The 17949-nt window shown below is 47.8% G+C and overlaps 1 protein-coding gene across 3 annotated transcripts in view; it reads right to left on the bottom strand.

Moving 5' to 3' along the window:
* Positions 1-17949, bottom strand: part of Ccdc93 (CCC complex scaffolding subunit CCDC93) — a 78440-nt gene that overhangs the window by 22302 nt on the left and 38189 nt on the right. For all 3 annotated transcript variants that reach the window (XM_075987756.1, XM_075987757.1, XM_075987755.1), the window contains 5 exons: positions 11577-11693; positions 8428-8490; positions 5282-5355; positions 4145-4226; positions 3477-3542 (listed from right to left, as the gene is read on the bottom strand). In XM_075987756.1, coding sequence (XP_075843871.1) covers positions 3477-3542; positions 4145-4226; positions 5282-5355; positions 8428-8490; positions 11577-11693 — 402 coding nt within the window. The remainder of the gene's footprint in view (positions 1-3476; positions 3543-4144; positions 4227-5281; positions 5356-8427; positions 8491-11576; positions 11694-17949) is intronic.

Genomic DNA, 17949 nt, shown 5'->3' with positions numbered 1-17949 from the left:
TATGTATCAAATGTACGTATATTCTCGTTTGTGAGTGTTTAAGTCAGAGGACAGCTTGCTGTTCTTCCTCTCTACTGCGGTCATCAGGCTTGTTGGTAAGCACTCTCACCTGATGAACCACCTCGCCCTATTTTCTTGAGCCTCAGTCTCTTCACTGAACCTGGAACTTAACCAGTTTGGCTAACTGGCTGGCCAGTGAGCTTCAGGGGTCCTTCAGTATCCACCGCCTTACTGCCTGGCTCCTACAAGGGTGCTGGAATCCAAACTGGAGTCTTTGTGCTTGCACAGCAAGCAGCTTATCCTCTGAGCCAGCTCCTCAGTCTCCTGTGGTTCATTTTCCATAGAAGAATCCCTCCAACAGGACGTGATGAGATAAAAATGTGATCTCTGCCAATTCAGGGGCCAGAGGAACTGACAATGCCCAGAGGCTCAGCGCTGGGGAAGTACCTGAGGCCAGCTTGGGCTGCATTCCTACTGCTGCTGTTGACTCCTCCTCTCCCTCACAGAGGTGGGCACCTCTGGCCGAAAAGACACCACTGCTCTAAGGCCTGGGTCTCTCTGGCTAGGGGCAGCACTTCTCCATGGTCTAGTGTCCACTGGAGAGTGCTGGGCATGGTGGTAGGGCAGCCGCAAGAACATCAGTGCTGGGGGATTGGACAGGATGTTTCCTTCCCTGACCTTCCCATTCCCCCTGCTACAAGGGCAGGGCAGGTTCAGTGAGTGGGCTCCAGGGACATGACCACCCCACATCTGGGGAGAAGGCAGGCTTTGAATGAAGTGTGGTAAGAAAAAACAAAATCCAAGAGATCCACAGGGTCTGATGGCCCAGGCCATAACTCCAGCTACTCAAGGCAAAGTGGAGAAAATTTAAAGAGACAGGCTAAGTGGGAAATGGAGCTCAGACATTTGTTATGAAGGGAGGGATCAGAGTTTTGGACCTTTGGCTGAAGGAATCACTTGAATAAGACCTAAGGAAATTGGTGGGAGTAATCGCAGCACTCAGGAGGCAAAGAAAGGCAGATCTCTGAGTTCAAGGCCAGCCTGTTCTACAGAACAAGTCCCAGGACTGTTACACAGAGAAAACCCTATCTTGAGAAAACAAACAAAATCAAAAAAATCCAAGAAAATTACAGGAGAAGTTGAGAAATACAATTTGTGTTGAGTGTGGTGTGTGTTAAGGTATATTCGTGTGTTGAGTGTGGTATGTGTTAAGGTATACTCGTGTGTTGAGTGTGATATGTGTTAAGGTATACTCGTGTGGTGAGTGTGATATGTGATAAGGTATACTCGTGTGTTGAGTGTGATATGTGTTAAGGTATACTCGTGTGGTAAGTGTGATATGTGTTAAGGTATACTCGTGTGTTGAGTGTGATATGTGTTAAGGTATACTCGTGTGTTGAGTGTGATATGTGTTAAGGTATACTCGTGTGGTGAGTGTGATATGTGTTAAGGTATACTCGTGTGGTAAGTGTGGTATGTGTTAAGGTATACTCGTGTGTTGAGTGTGATATGTGTTAAGGTATACTCGTGTGTTGAGTGTGATATGTGTTAAGGTATACTCGTGTGGTAAGTGTGGTATGTGTTAAGGTATACTCGTGTGTTGAGTGTGATATGTGATAAGGTATACTCGTGTGGTGAGTGTGATATGTGTTAAGGTATACTCGTGTGTTGAGTGTGATAGGTGTTAAGGTATACTCGTGTGTTGAGTGTGATAGGTGTTAAGGTATACTCGTGTGGTGAGTGTGATATGTGTTAAGGTATACTCGTGTGTTGAGTGTGGTGTGTGTTAAGGTATACTCGTGTGGTGAGTGTGATATGTGTTAAGGTATACTCGTGTGGTAAGTGTGGTATGTGTTAAGGTATACTCGTGTGTTGAGTGTGATATGTGTTAAGGTATACTCGTGTGTTGAGTGTGATATGTGTTAAGGTATACTCGTGTGGTGAGTGTGATATGTGATAAGGTATACTCGTGTGGTGAGTGTGATATGTGATAAGGTATACTCGTGTGTTGAGTGTGATATGTGTTAAGGTATACTCGTGTGTTGAGTGTGATATGTGTTAAGGTATACTCGTGTGTTGAGTGTGATATGTGTTAAGGTATACTCGTGTGTTGAGTGTGATATGTGTTAAGGTATACTCGTGTGTTGAGTGTGATATGTGTTAAGGTATACTCGTGTGTTGAGTGTGATATGTGTTAAGGTATACTCGTGTGGTGAGTGTGATATGTGTTAAGGTATACTCGTGTGTTGAGTGTGATATGTGTTAAGGTATACTCGTGTGTAGAGGCTGGAGGAAGGTGTCCAGTGTTCTGCTCTATTTCTCTGCCTTATTCTCTCGAGACAGAGTTGTAGATTGGACCTGAAAGAAGGCCGACAGTCAGAAAGCACCACAAATCCCCATCCCCATCTGTTAAATTGGGAGCATAACCCCAGTCCCTGACATCCATCCCAGCCCCCTGACCTGGGAGTTGCCTTGCTCTGGACTCCAAATCCCAGCATGCCCGGTCTTGACCTCTCCCTGGGGAAGGGTCAGGACCACTCCACAGGGTATTTAAGTGGGCTCACAGAGAAGGAACATGTGGTTCCAGGTTTGCATGTGTTCACCCCTTTTCTGCCTCCCCTGCCATGCTCTCGGCTAGCTAAGAGCACCACTACTTAATAAAACATGGGCATTTAATTTGATTTAATCTGACCTAATTGGATTTCTTTGCGCCGGCCGTGTTAGGATTTTTTCCTAACACCATCCACTACAGTGATAGGGCTATTGGCTCTTTCAGCCATGCGTGGCCTTTTTTAAAACAGGAAATATTTATTTTTATTTTATGTATGAGTGGTTTCACCTGCATTGTATGCTGTGCACCACCTAGATCATCAGACACCAGAACTGGAGTTAGAGGAGGCTGAGTCGCCGTGTGCATACTGGGAAGGGAATGCGTGCCCTGCAAGAGTAGCAGGTGCTCTCACCAACCCTGGGGACTGTACATTCAGAGACCCAGCTCAGGAAGTTGGCAGTGCTTTGGGAACATGATTAATGGTTGGTGCTAGGGGCATGGCCATCTACTCCGGGCTTGTTGTAGCTGTTGTCATCTTTAAACAGAGTAGCAGGGTTGGGCAGCATAAGACCCTCACATGATCAGACCTTTTAACAGCCCATCATGTGGGAAGAGAGGCTCATGAGAGCCTCCCCTCCTCAAGCCGTGTGAGGTGAGCTACTGACTGAAGTGAGTCTCTCGGCACTGCTGCAGGCTTTGCGCAGCCGACTGTGACACCCAAGCCCCTCTAACTAACCCCAATAAACATATTTTGTTCACCAAACTGGATTTAGACAGAAGCCCTCCTTCAGCCTGGCAGTGCCCTTTTTGGTTGGAGTGAATGGCTGTCTTCATGTCTCCCCAGGAAGAGTCACGGCACCGAATTGCTGCAATCTTCCCAGCCAGAAAGCAGCTGATGGTACGGAGGGCTACCTGAAGCCTTTACCTTGTCGCCTGGTGTTCTCTCAGCTTTCAGGGTCTCGATTTCCTGCTGCAGACGAGCCATCTCCTCCTGGAAAAGCAAGGTGAACTTTTACAAAGCTCGGGTAAGCTAATGACTGAAGGTAACTGTTAACTTCATCATATGTGGTTTGTTTTTACGTTTGTGTTTGTGTGCACGTATGTGGACACATGCATGTATCTGGTGTGTATTTGCATGTGTGCACTCACGCTCATATGTGCACCACAGCATATGTGTAGAGGTCAGAAGACAACCTATGGGGTAATTTTTTTTTTCTTCCACAGTGAGCATCCCAGGGACTGAGCTCAGGTTGTCAGGCTTGGTGGCAAGCACCATTATCTGCGGAGCCATCTTACCTGCCCAGTTTAAGTATTCAATGGAGACGTTTCATCTTTACTTTCACTAGTGTGTGCCAGGACAAAAGCCAACAGGGAACCAGGCACTCTGCTCTCACTGGCAAGCTCGTCCCTCCCTGGGAAAGAGCTCTTTCTCCTGGGCTTGCAAGAGCAGAAAGCACCTTCCCCATAGTCACCTCCTCAGCCTGAGGCAGCTTACACTGCACTGCCCTGGCTTGCAGGCCCCAGAGCACAGGGGAGGGAAGCCAAGCGCCTCGGCAGAGCTCTGCCTGTCCACCAATGCCATGCAGCACTTACCCGGCAGTGCGCCTTAAACTCCTGCTCCTGGCTTTTCAGATTCTCATTCATGGCTACGAGGGCTCTCAGGCTCTGGAGAATGCTGAGGAGGAAAGGCCAAGGGCACAGGGCAGGCCATTACCATCTGCTTTTACAAACTGAGAATAAAGCCACATCAAGACTACAAGGCGCTCCTTCTTAAATTCCTTTGTTTTTCCCAAGGGTGTAATGGGAGAGCCACAAACAGTCAGGATTTCCATTTCTGATTATGCATTTGGACCCTCAAGCCCAGGAGGAGACAAAACACGTAGGACAGGATTCTAGAATGTGAAGGTCAGCTCTGGAGATGTCAATGAGCTTCAGTGGTACACATTTATTCAGTTGTGCTCAGGGTAAAAACTCTGTGCGTGTGCACACTTGTGCGCATATATGTGCACATTCATGCGGAGGCCAGGGACAGTCTCAAATGCTCTTCTTCAGGTGCTAGCCCCTGGTTTTTTTTTTTGTAACTAAAACCTATTGTATTATATTTATTTGGTATGTGTGAGGAGTGCGCTTGTGCAGCAGGCGTGGGAGTCTCCTTCTACCATGTGGCTCCAGGAACTGAACTCAGGTCGTCAGGCTGCACAGTAAGCACTTTGCCCCACAGAGGGATCTCAGCAGCTTTTCTTCCTTGTGATTTGAGACAGGGTCTCTCACTGGCCAGAGACTGGCCAGGTAGTTTAGACTGGCTGGCCCAGCAAGTGCCAGGGACCTTGTTTCTACCTCCCTGGCTCTAGGATAACAAGCATGTACCACCATACCCAGCCTTTTCAGATTGGATGAGAGACATCAAACTTAGGTTCGCATGCTTAAAAAGCAAGCACTTTAGCCACTAAGCTCCCAGTTCTGTTTCACTGTTTTTAAAACCAGAACACCAATGCTTAGATCACAAGGAGAGCTGAAGGGATGGTGGGTGACTCAGTGCGGTCCAAGAATTTCAGCGAGCATCAGGGTGACTGCTGGTCCCTTCTGGATGGTCATGTGACATTATCTGAATGGAAGTGGAGCCCCAGCCCATGACCTCTGGCTATTCTGTCCCTTAATCAGATAAATCAAGCCTCAGACCCTGCAGTCAATTTCGTCAAAGGCCTAATAGCACCTGCCGAAACCCCTTACCTTGGGTCGGCTTTGGCTTCTAATTTCTCCAGGGCTGCCTGTTCTTTGTCTAGTTTCTCACCATGATTCTTCAGCTGCAAGAAAGAACAGAGGCATCATTGGCTACAGAGACTTAACAGAAAAAAAAAAGGCGTGCTCCATGACCCAGTCCCATCCCTGGCTCACTTGGCCACTTGGGATAGATGACTGAACCACTGGTTTTGGTTGTGCACTGAGAAAAACAGATGGGATGGAGGGGGAGATGCAGGAGCGAGGTCAGAACCATAATTTGCTAAATGTTGCACTGGCTATGGAAACACTGAGGAAGACTTCACAGAGCAGCAGGAGAGGTGGGAAAGCCCAAGGTGGTACAGAGGAGGAGGAGGGGAGGAGAGAGAGGGAGGGAAAGAAAGCGAGAGAAACTATCAGATCAGCACTGTCATGGTAGGGTTAAAGCTTCCCAGCCTCTTGAATGCTATATTCCCAGTTTTATGTCAACCTGACACAAACTAGAGTCATCTGAAAGGCCTCAATTTAGAAAATGCCTCCATAAGATCCAACTGTAAGGCATGTTCTTAATTAGTGATTAATGGGGGAGGACCCAGCCCACTGTGGGCGGGGCCATCCCTGGGCTGCTGGCCCTGGGTTCTATAAGAAAGCAGGCTAAGCAAGTCATGGGAAGTGAGCCAGTAAGCATCATCCTATTGACCCTATTAGGGTCCCTGCATCAGCTCCCGCCTCCAGGTTCCTGCCTGGCTTGTGTTCCTGTCCTGACTTCCTGTGATGTGGAAGCACGAGCTGAACAAACCCTTTCCTCCCTAACTTGCTTTTAGGTCATGGTGTTTTGCCGCAGCAATAGAAACTCTAAAGCCAATATTTAACCTTCTTTTGATTTAGCAAATGAAAAAGTCTTTAAGAAAACACAGATTTTAATGCACAGAAATATGCTTTTGTGTGTGTCATGTGAGCGAGCACTTGCTAGTGCGAGACGTGTATGTGGAGGTAGAGGCTCAGGTCCTGAGGTTTCTCAATTTTTGCTTCTTCATCCTTATCTTTTAAGTGATCTGTCACTGAAAGAAAAAGTCAAGGTACTGCTAGCCTACTCGGTCAGTAAGCCACTGGGATCCATCACCTTCGTGTTTCAGGGCTGGGCTTACAAGTGCCACCACCATGCCAGGCTGCTTCGAGGATAATCAGGTCCTGAACATAGGTCCTTATGCTCACGCAGCGAGCACTTTACCCACTGAGCCATCTCCCCAACCCATCTACTGTTATTTTTTTTAAGTATCTCTTTTACAATGATCTAGAAAATAAGGTCTAATGTCATGAACACAGTGAACTCCCAAGCACCTGAAGAAATATACACACGTGGGCTGATGACATGGCTCACGAGCAGCACTTGCTGCCACTCCTCAAAATCTGAGTTCAGTTCCTGGACCCTGCACGGTAGAAGAGAACCAACTTCCACAAGTTGTCCTCTGACCTCCACACATGCACTGTGGCACGCTTACCAGACCAGCCCCCCCCCACCAATACATAGACATTTTTCAGAGGAAATGCGCACAAGCAAGCAGAATATAATTGCTATGTAACCATAAAAGAGTCCTTTAGACTCAGAAGATCCTGGCTGTAATCATCACCCTGCAGTGGGCAGAGAGATGGCGGGTTACAGGAATTCACATTTTGTGTTTTGCAAGTTTCTGAACCATGTGAGCATGTGACGTATTCAAAACAAAACAAAACAAATCAAGTTTCAGAAGTTCCTAGCTGAAAACGGCAGTGTTAGATCAAGCCCTGCTCACCTCAAGTCTCGAAATAATCCAGGCTATGATGCCGCAACATGGAAGTAGGTTAACTCACGGGACAAGACAGAGGGTTGGCAGATGGGAACAGACAGAAGACAGCTATGGAGAACTAACCGGCGTGGGTGACAAGAATGGCTTGTGGGCCTGAGGCCTGGATCAGAGGAGCGAGGTTGACAAAGCAATGAAGCCTGACTCAGTTACACAGGAGACCATCTGAGGGCCCCAGATGGCCGGCAAGAGCAAAGAGAACGGGAAGCTCCTCAGCTCTGAGTGTCTGTTGCCAGGAGCTGATTTACCACAGAGAAGGCAGCACCTGTCCAGAGAAACAGTGGAAGCGAGCTGCTGTGAGTTCATACTGTCAGCTTGACAGGATCTAGAGCCACCAGACACAGGCTCTGGGCATACCTGTGACAGATCAGCCAGGGCAGTCCAGCCTCTAGGAAAGTCCACCCTACAAGTGGGAGGCGCCACCTCTTGGGCTGGCGTCTAAACTGCAGAAAAGGAGAACATGAGCTGGGCGCTGGCATTCATCTGTCTGCTTCCTGACTGTGTGTGCTGGGGCCAGCTGCTTCAGGTTCCTGCTGCATTGCCTTCTCCACCATGAAAGACTGCATACTTCAGCTGCGAGCCAGACTAAAGCCTTCCCTTCCTAAAGCTACTTCTTGTCATGGGTTCTGTCACAGGAACAAGCCAAGTAGCTGTAGCATGTACAGAGCATTGGTGAGAGGAAATTTAAACCAGATGAATGTATAACCAAGAGTCCTCAAACATCCGAAGACAGAAAAACATGGTGGGTCAGCTTACAAGTGGACACGACTAAAAAACAATTATAAAGAAATATATACTTTATACCAGGGACCTAGGAAGACAGTATTCATCTAAAAAGGAACTGGGCTTCCATCTAGGGAACTGGATTGTGAACCAGAGAGATTACAGCTGGTAGCCCACGCCACTGATGCGGCAGCCAGTTCTGGCTTTCCTGGGGTGGCTGTGTGGTTGTCTCCAAGGGAGTCATTGCCGTCACCACCTGTCTGCCACCTTCCACTTCCCTGAAGTGGCAAAAGCAGCCTGCATTCATCACATTAGTCTACCTGGAAGGGCAGGCTTCATAGAAATGCAGATTAGGTCTGTGTCATGAGAGAGCCCAGCATGGTCATGTCTGTCCAGTGCTGCCAGAGGAACGCTGCTCATCAGCTGCGGTGGCAGGAAGCCAGCCTCAGAGTCTGGTCACAGCAGGGGAAGGGAGTTTCACGGTGGTGCTTGACCCACACCATCAGTTTATCCACACCGCTGTGATCTGACCCAGGAGAGGAGGCTGTGGGCCCTGAGGTCACAGTAAGGGAGGAGGGGACAGATGCTTACCTCTGTCAGTGTCTTCTTCATGTCACTGTACTTGGCCTGGAGGCTGGTGTGATTCGTTTGCAGCTGTGTGAGAGAGAAAGGACATTTGCTTGAATGGAATCCCTTTCTCAATCCAGACAGCGATGGGATCCTCCTTTTACAGTGAGGAGGTAAAGACCAGAAGGACTGAAACATTTAAACTGCAGGACTTCCATTTTATTTTTAAAACAGTTCTATGTTTACTTATTTTGGTGCTAGGGAGTTAACCTGGGGTTCCATGTGGAATAACATGGAGTCTTCCACTGAGTTCCACCCATAGACCAATGGGGGGCACCTCCCCATTCCTAGGATTATATACTGAATGCCAGGCTTTCCAAATGGGTCTTGGGGAGTTGAGCTTGGGATGTCATGCTTGCACCCAGCCCTTTACCAACTGAGCCATGTCCCCAGCAGGCATGCAGACTTTTATCATCCAAAGACTATTCCTAAGTCACTCCCTGCCTTCTTTATGGTCTGCTTTCCTAAAAGAATATATGAAGGTCTTCCAAAACAGTCCCACCTGTCACCAGACCTATAAATGACCAATAGCTCTCTTAAAAAGATCATTTGGGACTGGTGGAACAGCTCAGGCTGTAAGGTGCTGGCCACCAAGTCTGATCATCCAAGTTCAGCCCTCAGGACCCATTTGGTAGATGGGAAGAACTGAACCCAGCCAACTGTCTACTGGCTTCCATGACATATGTGCACTGCTCTCAGAAATAAACGGGAAACAATGGTTTGTTTCTCCCACTCCTGCCATCACCAGCTCACCTACTGCCCCGTCTTCTGAAGGTCTGGGACTCCCTGAGCCTCTGCCCATATCCCACATCATACACACCAACAGGCAGTGGCATGCCACGACCCTGCTGCAGTCCTCTGTGGCTTCCACAGTCCTAACATGGACCTGGAAGGTGCTCCGTTATCGGTCTGCCCACTGCACACCTCACTCAAGACTCCTCAACCATCAGACAGGAAGGAGCTGGCCAACTCTTCCTCCCTTCATCTTTGCTTATGTTGCTTCCTAAGCCTCCACCTGGTTCCTCAACATCTCCACGCAGACCTCTGTAGTAGGAGCTACAGGCAGCGTTCCTGCCACCCAGCTCCTGGCCGCCTGGCTAGCTTATGCCCCAAAATAACAACACACAAACTGTATTCATATAAACACTGCTTGGCCCATTTCTATTAATGTGTGTAGCACCACAAGGTGGTGACTTATCTTGCCTAACCCATATTTAGTAATCTGTGTAGCACCAGTCTTGCCGGGAAAGATTCAGCATGTCTGACCTGGTGGCTGTTTCAAAATGCTGGTGTTCTGGTCCGTACTGCCAGGGCAAACTCTGACTCTTTCAGGCAGGCGATCTGACTACAGAGTGTTTGAGTGTGTTTTCTGAGTGCAGTGCTGCAGCTTGCTTGCTGGCAGGGACCTTCAAACACCATAGAGTTGTGGCAATAAAAATGGCTACAGCTGGTACCTCCGCCATGAGGCTGGAAACCTAAGGAATGGGCTGGATCCAGCCACCAAAGACATGGCTTTAATCCTACCCATGTTGCTCAGTAAATTAAAGACTCTTGTGGTCACAAAAGAGACATATACAGTAAAAGAAAGATTCAAAGTCGAAGAAAATGTCTAAATGGTTTACTATGTGTTAAAAAATCTATGTAGGCTAAAGGTTAAAGTTCTTAAAAGTAAAAAAGAAAGAAAGAAACAGAGTAGTTGGGTGTGGTGGTACACACCTTTAATCCCAATACTTGGGAAGCAGAGGTAGATTGAACTCTGTGACTTCAAGGTGTGGTAGCACAGCCTTTAATCCCAATGCCTGGGAGGCAGAGACAGATGGATCTCTGAGAGTTCAAGGACAGCCTGGTCTACAGAGTTATTCCAGGACAAAGATGTAAAGAGAACTTGTCTCAAAAAAAAAAAAAATCTGTAGTTACAGCCAGCTGTGGGCTGCAATTGTGGGTGCTGGGAACCAGAACTCACGTCCTCTGCAAGAGCAACGAGAGCTCTTGATAGCTGCCATCTCTCCTGCCTTGCCCTGCATTTTCCGTGACAGGGGTTGATAAACTTTACCTATAAGAGACCAGGCAGTACACAGTTTAGGCATTGTGTGTTGTTTGGTCTCCACCACAACTACTCAACGCTGTTATAGTAGCTTGAAAGCAGTCACAGAAAAATAGGAGAGGAAATGTGTTTAGCTGTTCCAGTGAAACTTAACTCATGGGGATGGGGAGAGGGCTAGTGATCAAAGTGCCTACCATGCAGTCCTGAAGACAGAAGACTGGATCCCCAGGGTCAATGTGAAAAGCTAGGTGAGCGTGGCAACTTGCCTCTAATTCCAGTGCTTAGGAGGCAGAGACATGGGATATCCCTGGCAATTTAGCTAGCTAGACAAGCCAAGCTGGCTCAGAGAGACCTTGCCTTAGAAAATTAAGTGGACAGTGATTAAGGAAGACACCAACAACAGTCTCTAGCTACTGCACGCCCATCAGGCACAGGTATGTACACTAAGTACCCCACATACTCACAAGCAAGTCTCTAGCTCCTGCACGCCCATCAGGCACAGGTATGTACACTAAGTACCCCACATACTCTCAAGCAAGTCTCTGGCTCCTGCACGCCCATCAGGCACAGGTATGTACACTAAGTACCCCACATACTCTCAAGCAAGTCTCTGGCTCCTGCACGCCCATCAGGCACAGGTATGTACACTAAGTACCCCACATACTCTCAAGCAAGTCTCTGGCTCCTGCACACCCATCAGGCACAGGTATGTACACTAAGTACCCCACATACTCGCAAGCAAGTCTCTAGCTCCTGCACGCCCATCAGGCACAGGTATGTACACTAAGTACCCCCACATACTCTCAAGCAAGTCTCTAGCTCCTGCACGCCCATCAGGCACAGGTATGTACACTAAGTACCCCACATACTCGCAAGCACTCACACATGCACACGTCATCCACATAACTTTACTTACAAAAATGCATGCAGCTAAACAGCACTGAAGGCTGCAGCGTGCCTGAGCCAGTGCCCCCTTTGACCAGTCTACCACAAGGCTCTGCATTCATCTTCCGATTCTTTCCCTTGGAAGAAGTTTCATTAACTCGAGTGGAATTCTAAAAACACTCACCTCTTCTAGATGTTTGGTCTTCTGCAGAATCTGTTTATTCAAGGAAATGACTTTCCGCTGATGCAGCTGGGAGGTTCCTAACTTTTCTGGACTTTCTTCAGCAGACAGCTCGGACTGCTGTGGGAAAACCCAAGGCAGATAATGAACTCAGATCCATTCAGGTTGTCCATCCATACTCAGTATGAGCAAGGCAGTTCTGGGCAGCCGGTCTCACCCAGCCAGGGCATCTACAATGTCCTGCCCAGAACCGAAATCCAGACAGGGAAAGTTTGACGTCATCAAAGTCTGCTTGGGAGCAGGGGAAGGCATGGGTATAGGCTGCCCAGCTATGGTTACGCTGAAACCATCCAGGCAACAGGCAACAGCATCTGTGGGGGGTCTTAGCGGGGATACAGGATGTCTTAGTGGTTTCTTTATGAAACCATCTGGAAACATCAAGAGTTACAGACTGGAGACAGCTAAGTGGGTAAAAGCATTTGCCACCACACCTGATGAGTCAGACCCCCCCCATTCGGCTGGAGACTTCCATGGGTACAGGCTGTCCTCTAATAGCCACATGTGCAGAGTGGCAAATGTGTAAACACATACAATAAATAAATCATGTAATAAAAATGAAAAAAGCTATATACTGATTCACTTTCATTAAAATTTTATAAATACACAGTTGCAGAGTCTAGTCATTTCCGAGCATGTATAACAAGCAGCAGGTCCGCCTGCTCTGCCCTCCACAGACCACTCTCAACTATTTCCTACGTCTGTTCTTCTGACTTACGAGAAGCACAAGAAGGAGAAAGTTGCCAAGAGAGGCCATGGAGTAAACCTCTGGAAATGGACAAGTGAGGGGGGTTGGGGACAGAGAAGGCCAAGCAGACACAGGGACTGTAAGAACTGGAGGCAGGTAAAAGAGAGCTTTCTGGGTAGTGTCACAGGGTTAGTGACTGACATTTTCTAGAAGGGCTAATGATGATTAACCAAATGTAGCAAACCTATCGGGTAACTTACAGTCCCTGCATGTTTCATCAGTGCTCACGGGTCTGGAAGTCTGGGAAGTGCAGCACTGGGACAAAGGACTGCCAAGAGGAGGAGGAGAGCCGGCACAGGCATCAGTACTGTGCATCTTGGCTAGGGCTTTCCCTGAATTATTTACACCACTGACAGACCATGGAGGTTTTTCTGTTGGTTTGTTTTGCTGTTTAATGATTCTGGAACTTGGGAACAGTGGGCTGGGTATGGGTGCAGTGAAGAGCCAGGGGTAACATTCTGTATACTGTGGGCTGACAGTCCAGAAGGAAACAGAAGACACTTGGGGCTGGAGAGACAGTATTCCTTCAATGGTATTAAAGCCTACTTTTTGGGCATTCTGATGTATGTTGAAGACCAGCTGATTTCCAGCCCAATGGACTGAAGTTGTTCATTGGATTCTTAGACTTTCCACTAGAAGATAGTCATTGTTGGACTAGCCAGACCCCAGCCTGAAAGTCCCAGCTGGACAGCTTCCTGAAGCACATGACTCAATGGTTAGTAAGCTGGACCGGCACATATGTGTATTTGTCATTGCACTTAGACTAGAGAAATGTATCAACATGGATCTGGTCCTCAGAACCCTGAATTAATTAATATGAATTAATATTTTATAAATGAAGATTAAAGAAACTGCAGGGGCCCTAGAGATCTCTCTCTCTCTCTCTCTCTGTTCCTCTAGAGAACCTCAACTAATCCACTTGGTAATCTACTAAGTTACTGGAATGCAACAACTGACCCAGTGTCTGAGAAAGAACATGGAGGGAGCCCACCAGGACATCAAGGAAGAAAGGAAAAGATCTCTCTCAATCCACTCTCTCAACGAGAATCACATAAACAGAGAGAAAATACAGGCATACAGGAAGAACCCTGAAGTCTTTTTAAAACCCTGTTATATCTTTACTAGAATATGCTCCAAGAAACAAGGGCTTTCAAATCTGTTAGTGCTAAATAAAAATACACCTTCTGTGGACTCTCTCTTTCTCAGGTGTTCATGTTTGTGTGTATATGTGCACCTGTGCATGAGGGTCACATGCACGTGTGTGAATGTATGTATATGGAAGCCAGGAGCGGGCTTTGGGGGTCTTCAATTATTTCCCACCTTCTCTTTGGAGACAGGGTTTCTCACTGAACCCGGGGGTCCCTGACTTGGCTAGCTGGGATGACCAGTAGCCTCAGAGACTTCCCAGTCTCCTCTTCCCATGAGGGGGTTATGGATGTGGATAGCGGCATCTCACTTTTGAAATGGATGGTGGGGATCTGAACTCAGGTCCTCATGCCTGTATGGTAAGCACCCTACCCACTGCGCCATCTGTCTAGCCCCTGCAGTTTCTTACATTTCATATTAATTCACTCTGAGGACCAGCTCCATGCTGACACTCTTCTCTAGTCCATGTGCAGTGACAAGTGCACGTATGTGCAGGTCCACCATTCTAGCCTGTGAGTCTAGACGGGCGCTTCAGGAAGCTGTTTGTCCAGCTGGGACGCTCTTAAACGAAGCACTTTATTCTGGAGCTAGAGTGAAGAGAGTTCTCAAGGAGCCAATGGAAGTCTGATTGCTTTTCAAACATACTTTTCATTACACAATCTAAAGCTTTTATTTCTTTCAAGTTATCTTTCTAAGAGCAGGAAAACCCAGATTGAAGCAGAAACAGGTCTCTGGACCAGCGCAGCCCATCTGACAGTGGCTGAGGGACAGTTACAGCGGGAGAGCAGGTGACGAGGACAAAGTTGGTCAGATTCAGAAGACAAGATGGAGCTTTACACCCAACCCTCCATGGGAAAAAGTTTAAGCCCCAGGCATCTTAACAGTCTATTTACAAAATACAGCATCTGCCAAAAAGGCCAGCCATCGACAAACACACCCCTGTGCCACAGAGGAGCACGGGCTGACGTGTGGATCTCATTTTGTTCAACAACTGTAGATTAAGAACGTGCCGGTAAAACCACAGTGTGGATTAGGACAGTCTGCTGCAGATCTCATGTTTTCTAATGTGACAGATAGAAACGACACCCATTCTTAGGGGAGACGGCTCTAAATGGCATTTGATGGCATTAGCCTAGTTCAAAAATGTTAAATACCCAAGAGAAATAAGAAATGATTACTTTACCTAAAACGCTATCCTTTCAGAATTGAATGAGCCCCCCGAAGGTTACCTATGTATTAACCTTCATCCCTGTTTTCTCTTTTTTTCAGGGCTAGAGATCAAACCCCGGACTGCACGTGCTAGGGAAGCGCTCTACCACAGAGCTACATCCCCAGCTCCAAATTTCTTCTGGTTCAGGAAGTATTAGTCCCTTCTTCCTACCACAACAGAGACTCTACGATGAGAAAGGGGACCCCTGCACACCACTTCACATGGGGATCTCAGTTCTCCATAGTGATCTAGGGAACTTCAGTCTCCGGCATCTTGTAAGCCTTCAGTTAAATCAAGGAAAGAGATGTTAAAGTACAGCTCAGTTCCCCTCCTGAAACAAAACTATGAGCGAGGAAGAACACTCTGGAATTCTGGGAGGCCAAAATGTAAGTGAATGTGGTAATCTAGGAGGCACATGCCTTCACTGAAGGTGGCTACTTCCCTGAGGTATTTTTCCAAAACCTGGTAATGTCTAGTTTTGATTTTACAGTAGGTTAACAAAGGCCCACGTTAGTCTTGGATTAGTATAAGAGGAAAATGTATGCAATGAAATGTTGTAAAGACAGACGATCAGCTTCCTGGAGGTCTGCCATCTAAATCCACAATGCTCCCTGCATGCCTACAGAACTGCAAGCCAGGAGCCGAGTGTGGTGGTGCACACCTGCAATCCCAGCACTGAGGAGATGGAGGCGGGAAGATCAGGAGTTCAAAATCATCCTCAGAAACAGTGAGTTGATGCCATCCTATGCTCCACGAGACCCTATCTCAGACAAAACCAGAATTTTCTGCTCGTTAGGACCCTACAATGGACCAGTGCTGAGGTGTCCCCCAGTGCCTGAGAAGCAAAACTAGATCCTCCCTGGAAGAACAGAGCTGCAAACCTCAGCCTCCAAGAATTTCCCCAGAAAAATTTCAGTGAAATTCGGTGACTCTGAAGTCAAAACTCACAAGCAGGCTGGAGAGAGGGCTGAGTGGGCAAGGATACCTGTCACCAAGCCTGACAATACAACTTCAATCCCCGGGACCCACACAGCACAAGGAGAGAACAGACTCCTGTAAGTTGTCCTATTGAGCTCCACAGGAGTGCATACATCCACATGTGTTCACCATGGCATGTATACCCACCGCTAACATGTACATTTAATTTGAAAACTCCTCACAAGCACTCTGAGAAGTCAGAGCACTGTAACCCTAAGCCAGCAGGAACAGACAAGAAAACCAGGTCTGCTAACACTGAAACACACACACACACACCAGTTCAACTTGTGTAGGAGCACCTACAATTCTATACCAGGACGTCAGGATGTCAGTGTCTCTCACTGCCTTGTCTGCAGTCCTCTGGGCACACAACAGTGTGGAAGTGATCTTCTGAGGTGTTCCCATGGAATGTGACCATCCACTCTCCCTGATCCATATTCTGTTTCTTTTTAACATTGTGTGTGTGTGTACATGCATGCACATGAGTGGACATATATGCCCGTGTGTGGAGGCCACAGGTTAAGTCTGAGTGTCATTCAGGAGCTCTTCACTGTTTTCTCTCACTGGAACCTGGAGTCACTGATCAGCGTAGGCTGTCTGTCTGGCCTGGGAGCCCCGGGGTCCCCCCAGTTTTTCCTCTCCAGGGTTGAGGTTACAAATGTACCCACCACACTCATCTTTTTATGCGGACTCGGGGTCCTTACGCTTGTGTGACTGAGCCATCTCCAGAGGCCCCGAGTTGTCTTTAGAACTAACTGCCTGAGAAGCTCTAATACATAACCCAGAAACAGTGGCCAAGCCACAGAACCAGGGCGGTTAAATAACACGAAGACAGGAGACACAAGCAGGCAGATAAAGCATTAAGGTTTTCCTTCTGGCTCCATCCTATCAGATTTAGTACACAGATGTCCTGAGGGCCTCTGGGTGCCAGGCACCATGTGCTAATTTCATGACAGCAGCCTGCTCCTGTGGGAAATCACCGTCCCCAGTACACTGCCAACCACAGAATGTAGGGTTAAGCCAGCCCCTTTAGGGGGCAGGTTTGCCTCGGGTGAATGCATACGGATAAATTGGGCATGCGGGAGGCGGCTAGTCCCTTTTTCCTGCCTCCTGTGAAATGGCTGCACGGGAACCTTGGTTCTGTAAGTTTATTTAAACATTAAAGCTGTATATATTCTTTAATATCAGCCTTGCATTTATTTACGCCAATACAACAGAATACAACAAACGGCCTAAAGGGAAAATAAATGACCTGAGCCTGTCAAGCAGAGATGAATAGCTCAGGATTTGATACAAAGATATGGGAGACATGGTATGACTGAAACAGTCTGTGGCCAGGCTCCCAGGCGAGACCTTGAGAAAGATGGTAAGCACAGGCAAAGGCCATGATGAGTCCCGAGTCTCCAGGACTCCAGAGGGGAGCCAGGCAACACAAGGCTCTCTCTTGCATGCTCCAGCAGCAGGGTTGCCATCACTCACACTCTGGACAGGCGAGTGAACGACAGAACTCCAAAGGCATTCTATCCCAGCCAGTTCACACTGCCACGTGACCCGAGCAAAATACTGAACGTGGGTGACTGCTGAGTGCTCAGCCTTACATGGGACATCGACCTCACTGCCTCTGAGAGCACAGGAGGCAAGAGTACAGGAACAGAAAGATGGCAAGGAGTGCCGTGAAACTGTCTCCCAGACCAACTCAGATGGTGTGGCTATTGACACAAGATCCTCATAAGATCAAGCCGGTCAACTCTCCATCCTGGGGAGGGGAGGAGTTCATGGGGCTTCACCTGGAGACCCAGGGAGCTACTGGCAGTTGATGGCTGCTGGGGGAGGGAAGGCCGCTTTCTTCAGTTGTGCAGCCACTGGAAGGTTCTGCCCATGCTCCTCATCTGTGCTTACCCAAGCAGCCTTGGTTAAACTCAGCAGGAGGGAACACACTTACACAACAGCAAAACACAAAACAAGATAGGAGGGCTTGTTGGAAGAAGGGTTCAGTGGGAGAGGGGTGTGAACTAGCAAGATATATTATATACATGTATGGTTTTGTCAAAATGTAAGTATAATGCATTTTATGAATATCTAACATAAAAATCATTGTATGTATGTATATGTGTGACTCGCACCTGCAAACCTGTGCTTAGCCACTGCAGCAATGGGGAAGGATTCTTTCCTTTGTATTTTTGCATATGTACCCTTGGACCAACCCCAGGTCTAATCATCTGCTGAGGCAAAGGTGC

This window comes from Microtus pennsylvanicus, chromosome 10 (assembly GCF_037038515.1).
Source record: "Microtus pennsylvanicus isolate mMicPen1 chromosome 10, mMicPen1.hap1, whole genome shotgun sequence".
Taxonomy (NCBI): domain Eukaryota; kingdom Metazoa; phylum Chordata; class Mammalia; order Rodentia; family Cricetidae; genus Microtus; species Microtus pennsylvanicus.
The sequence above is the reverse complement of the archived record's forward strand: the minus strand, read 5'-3'. Positions and strand labels throughout refer to the sequence as shown.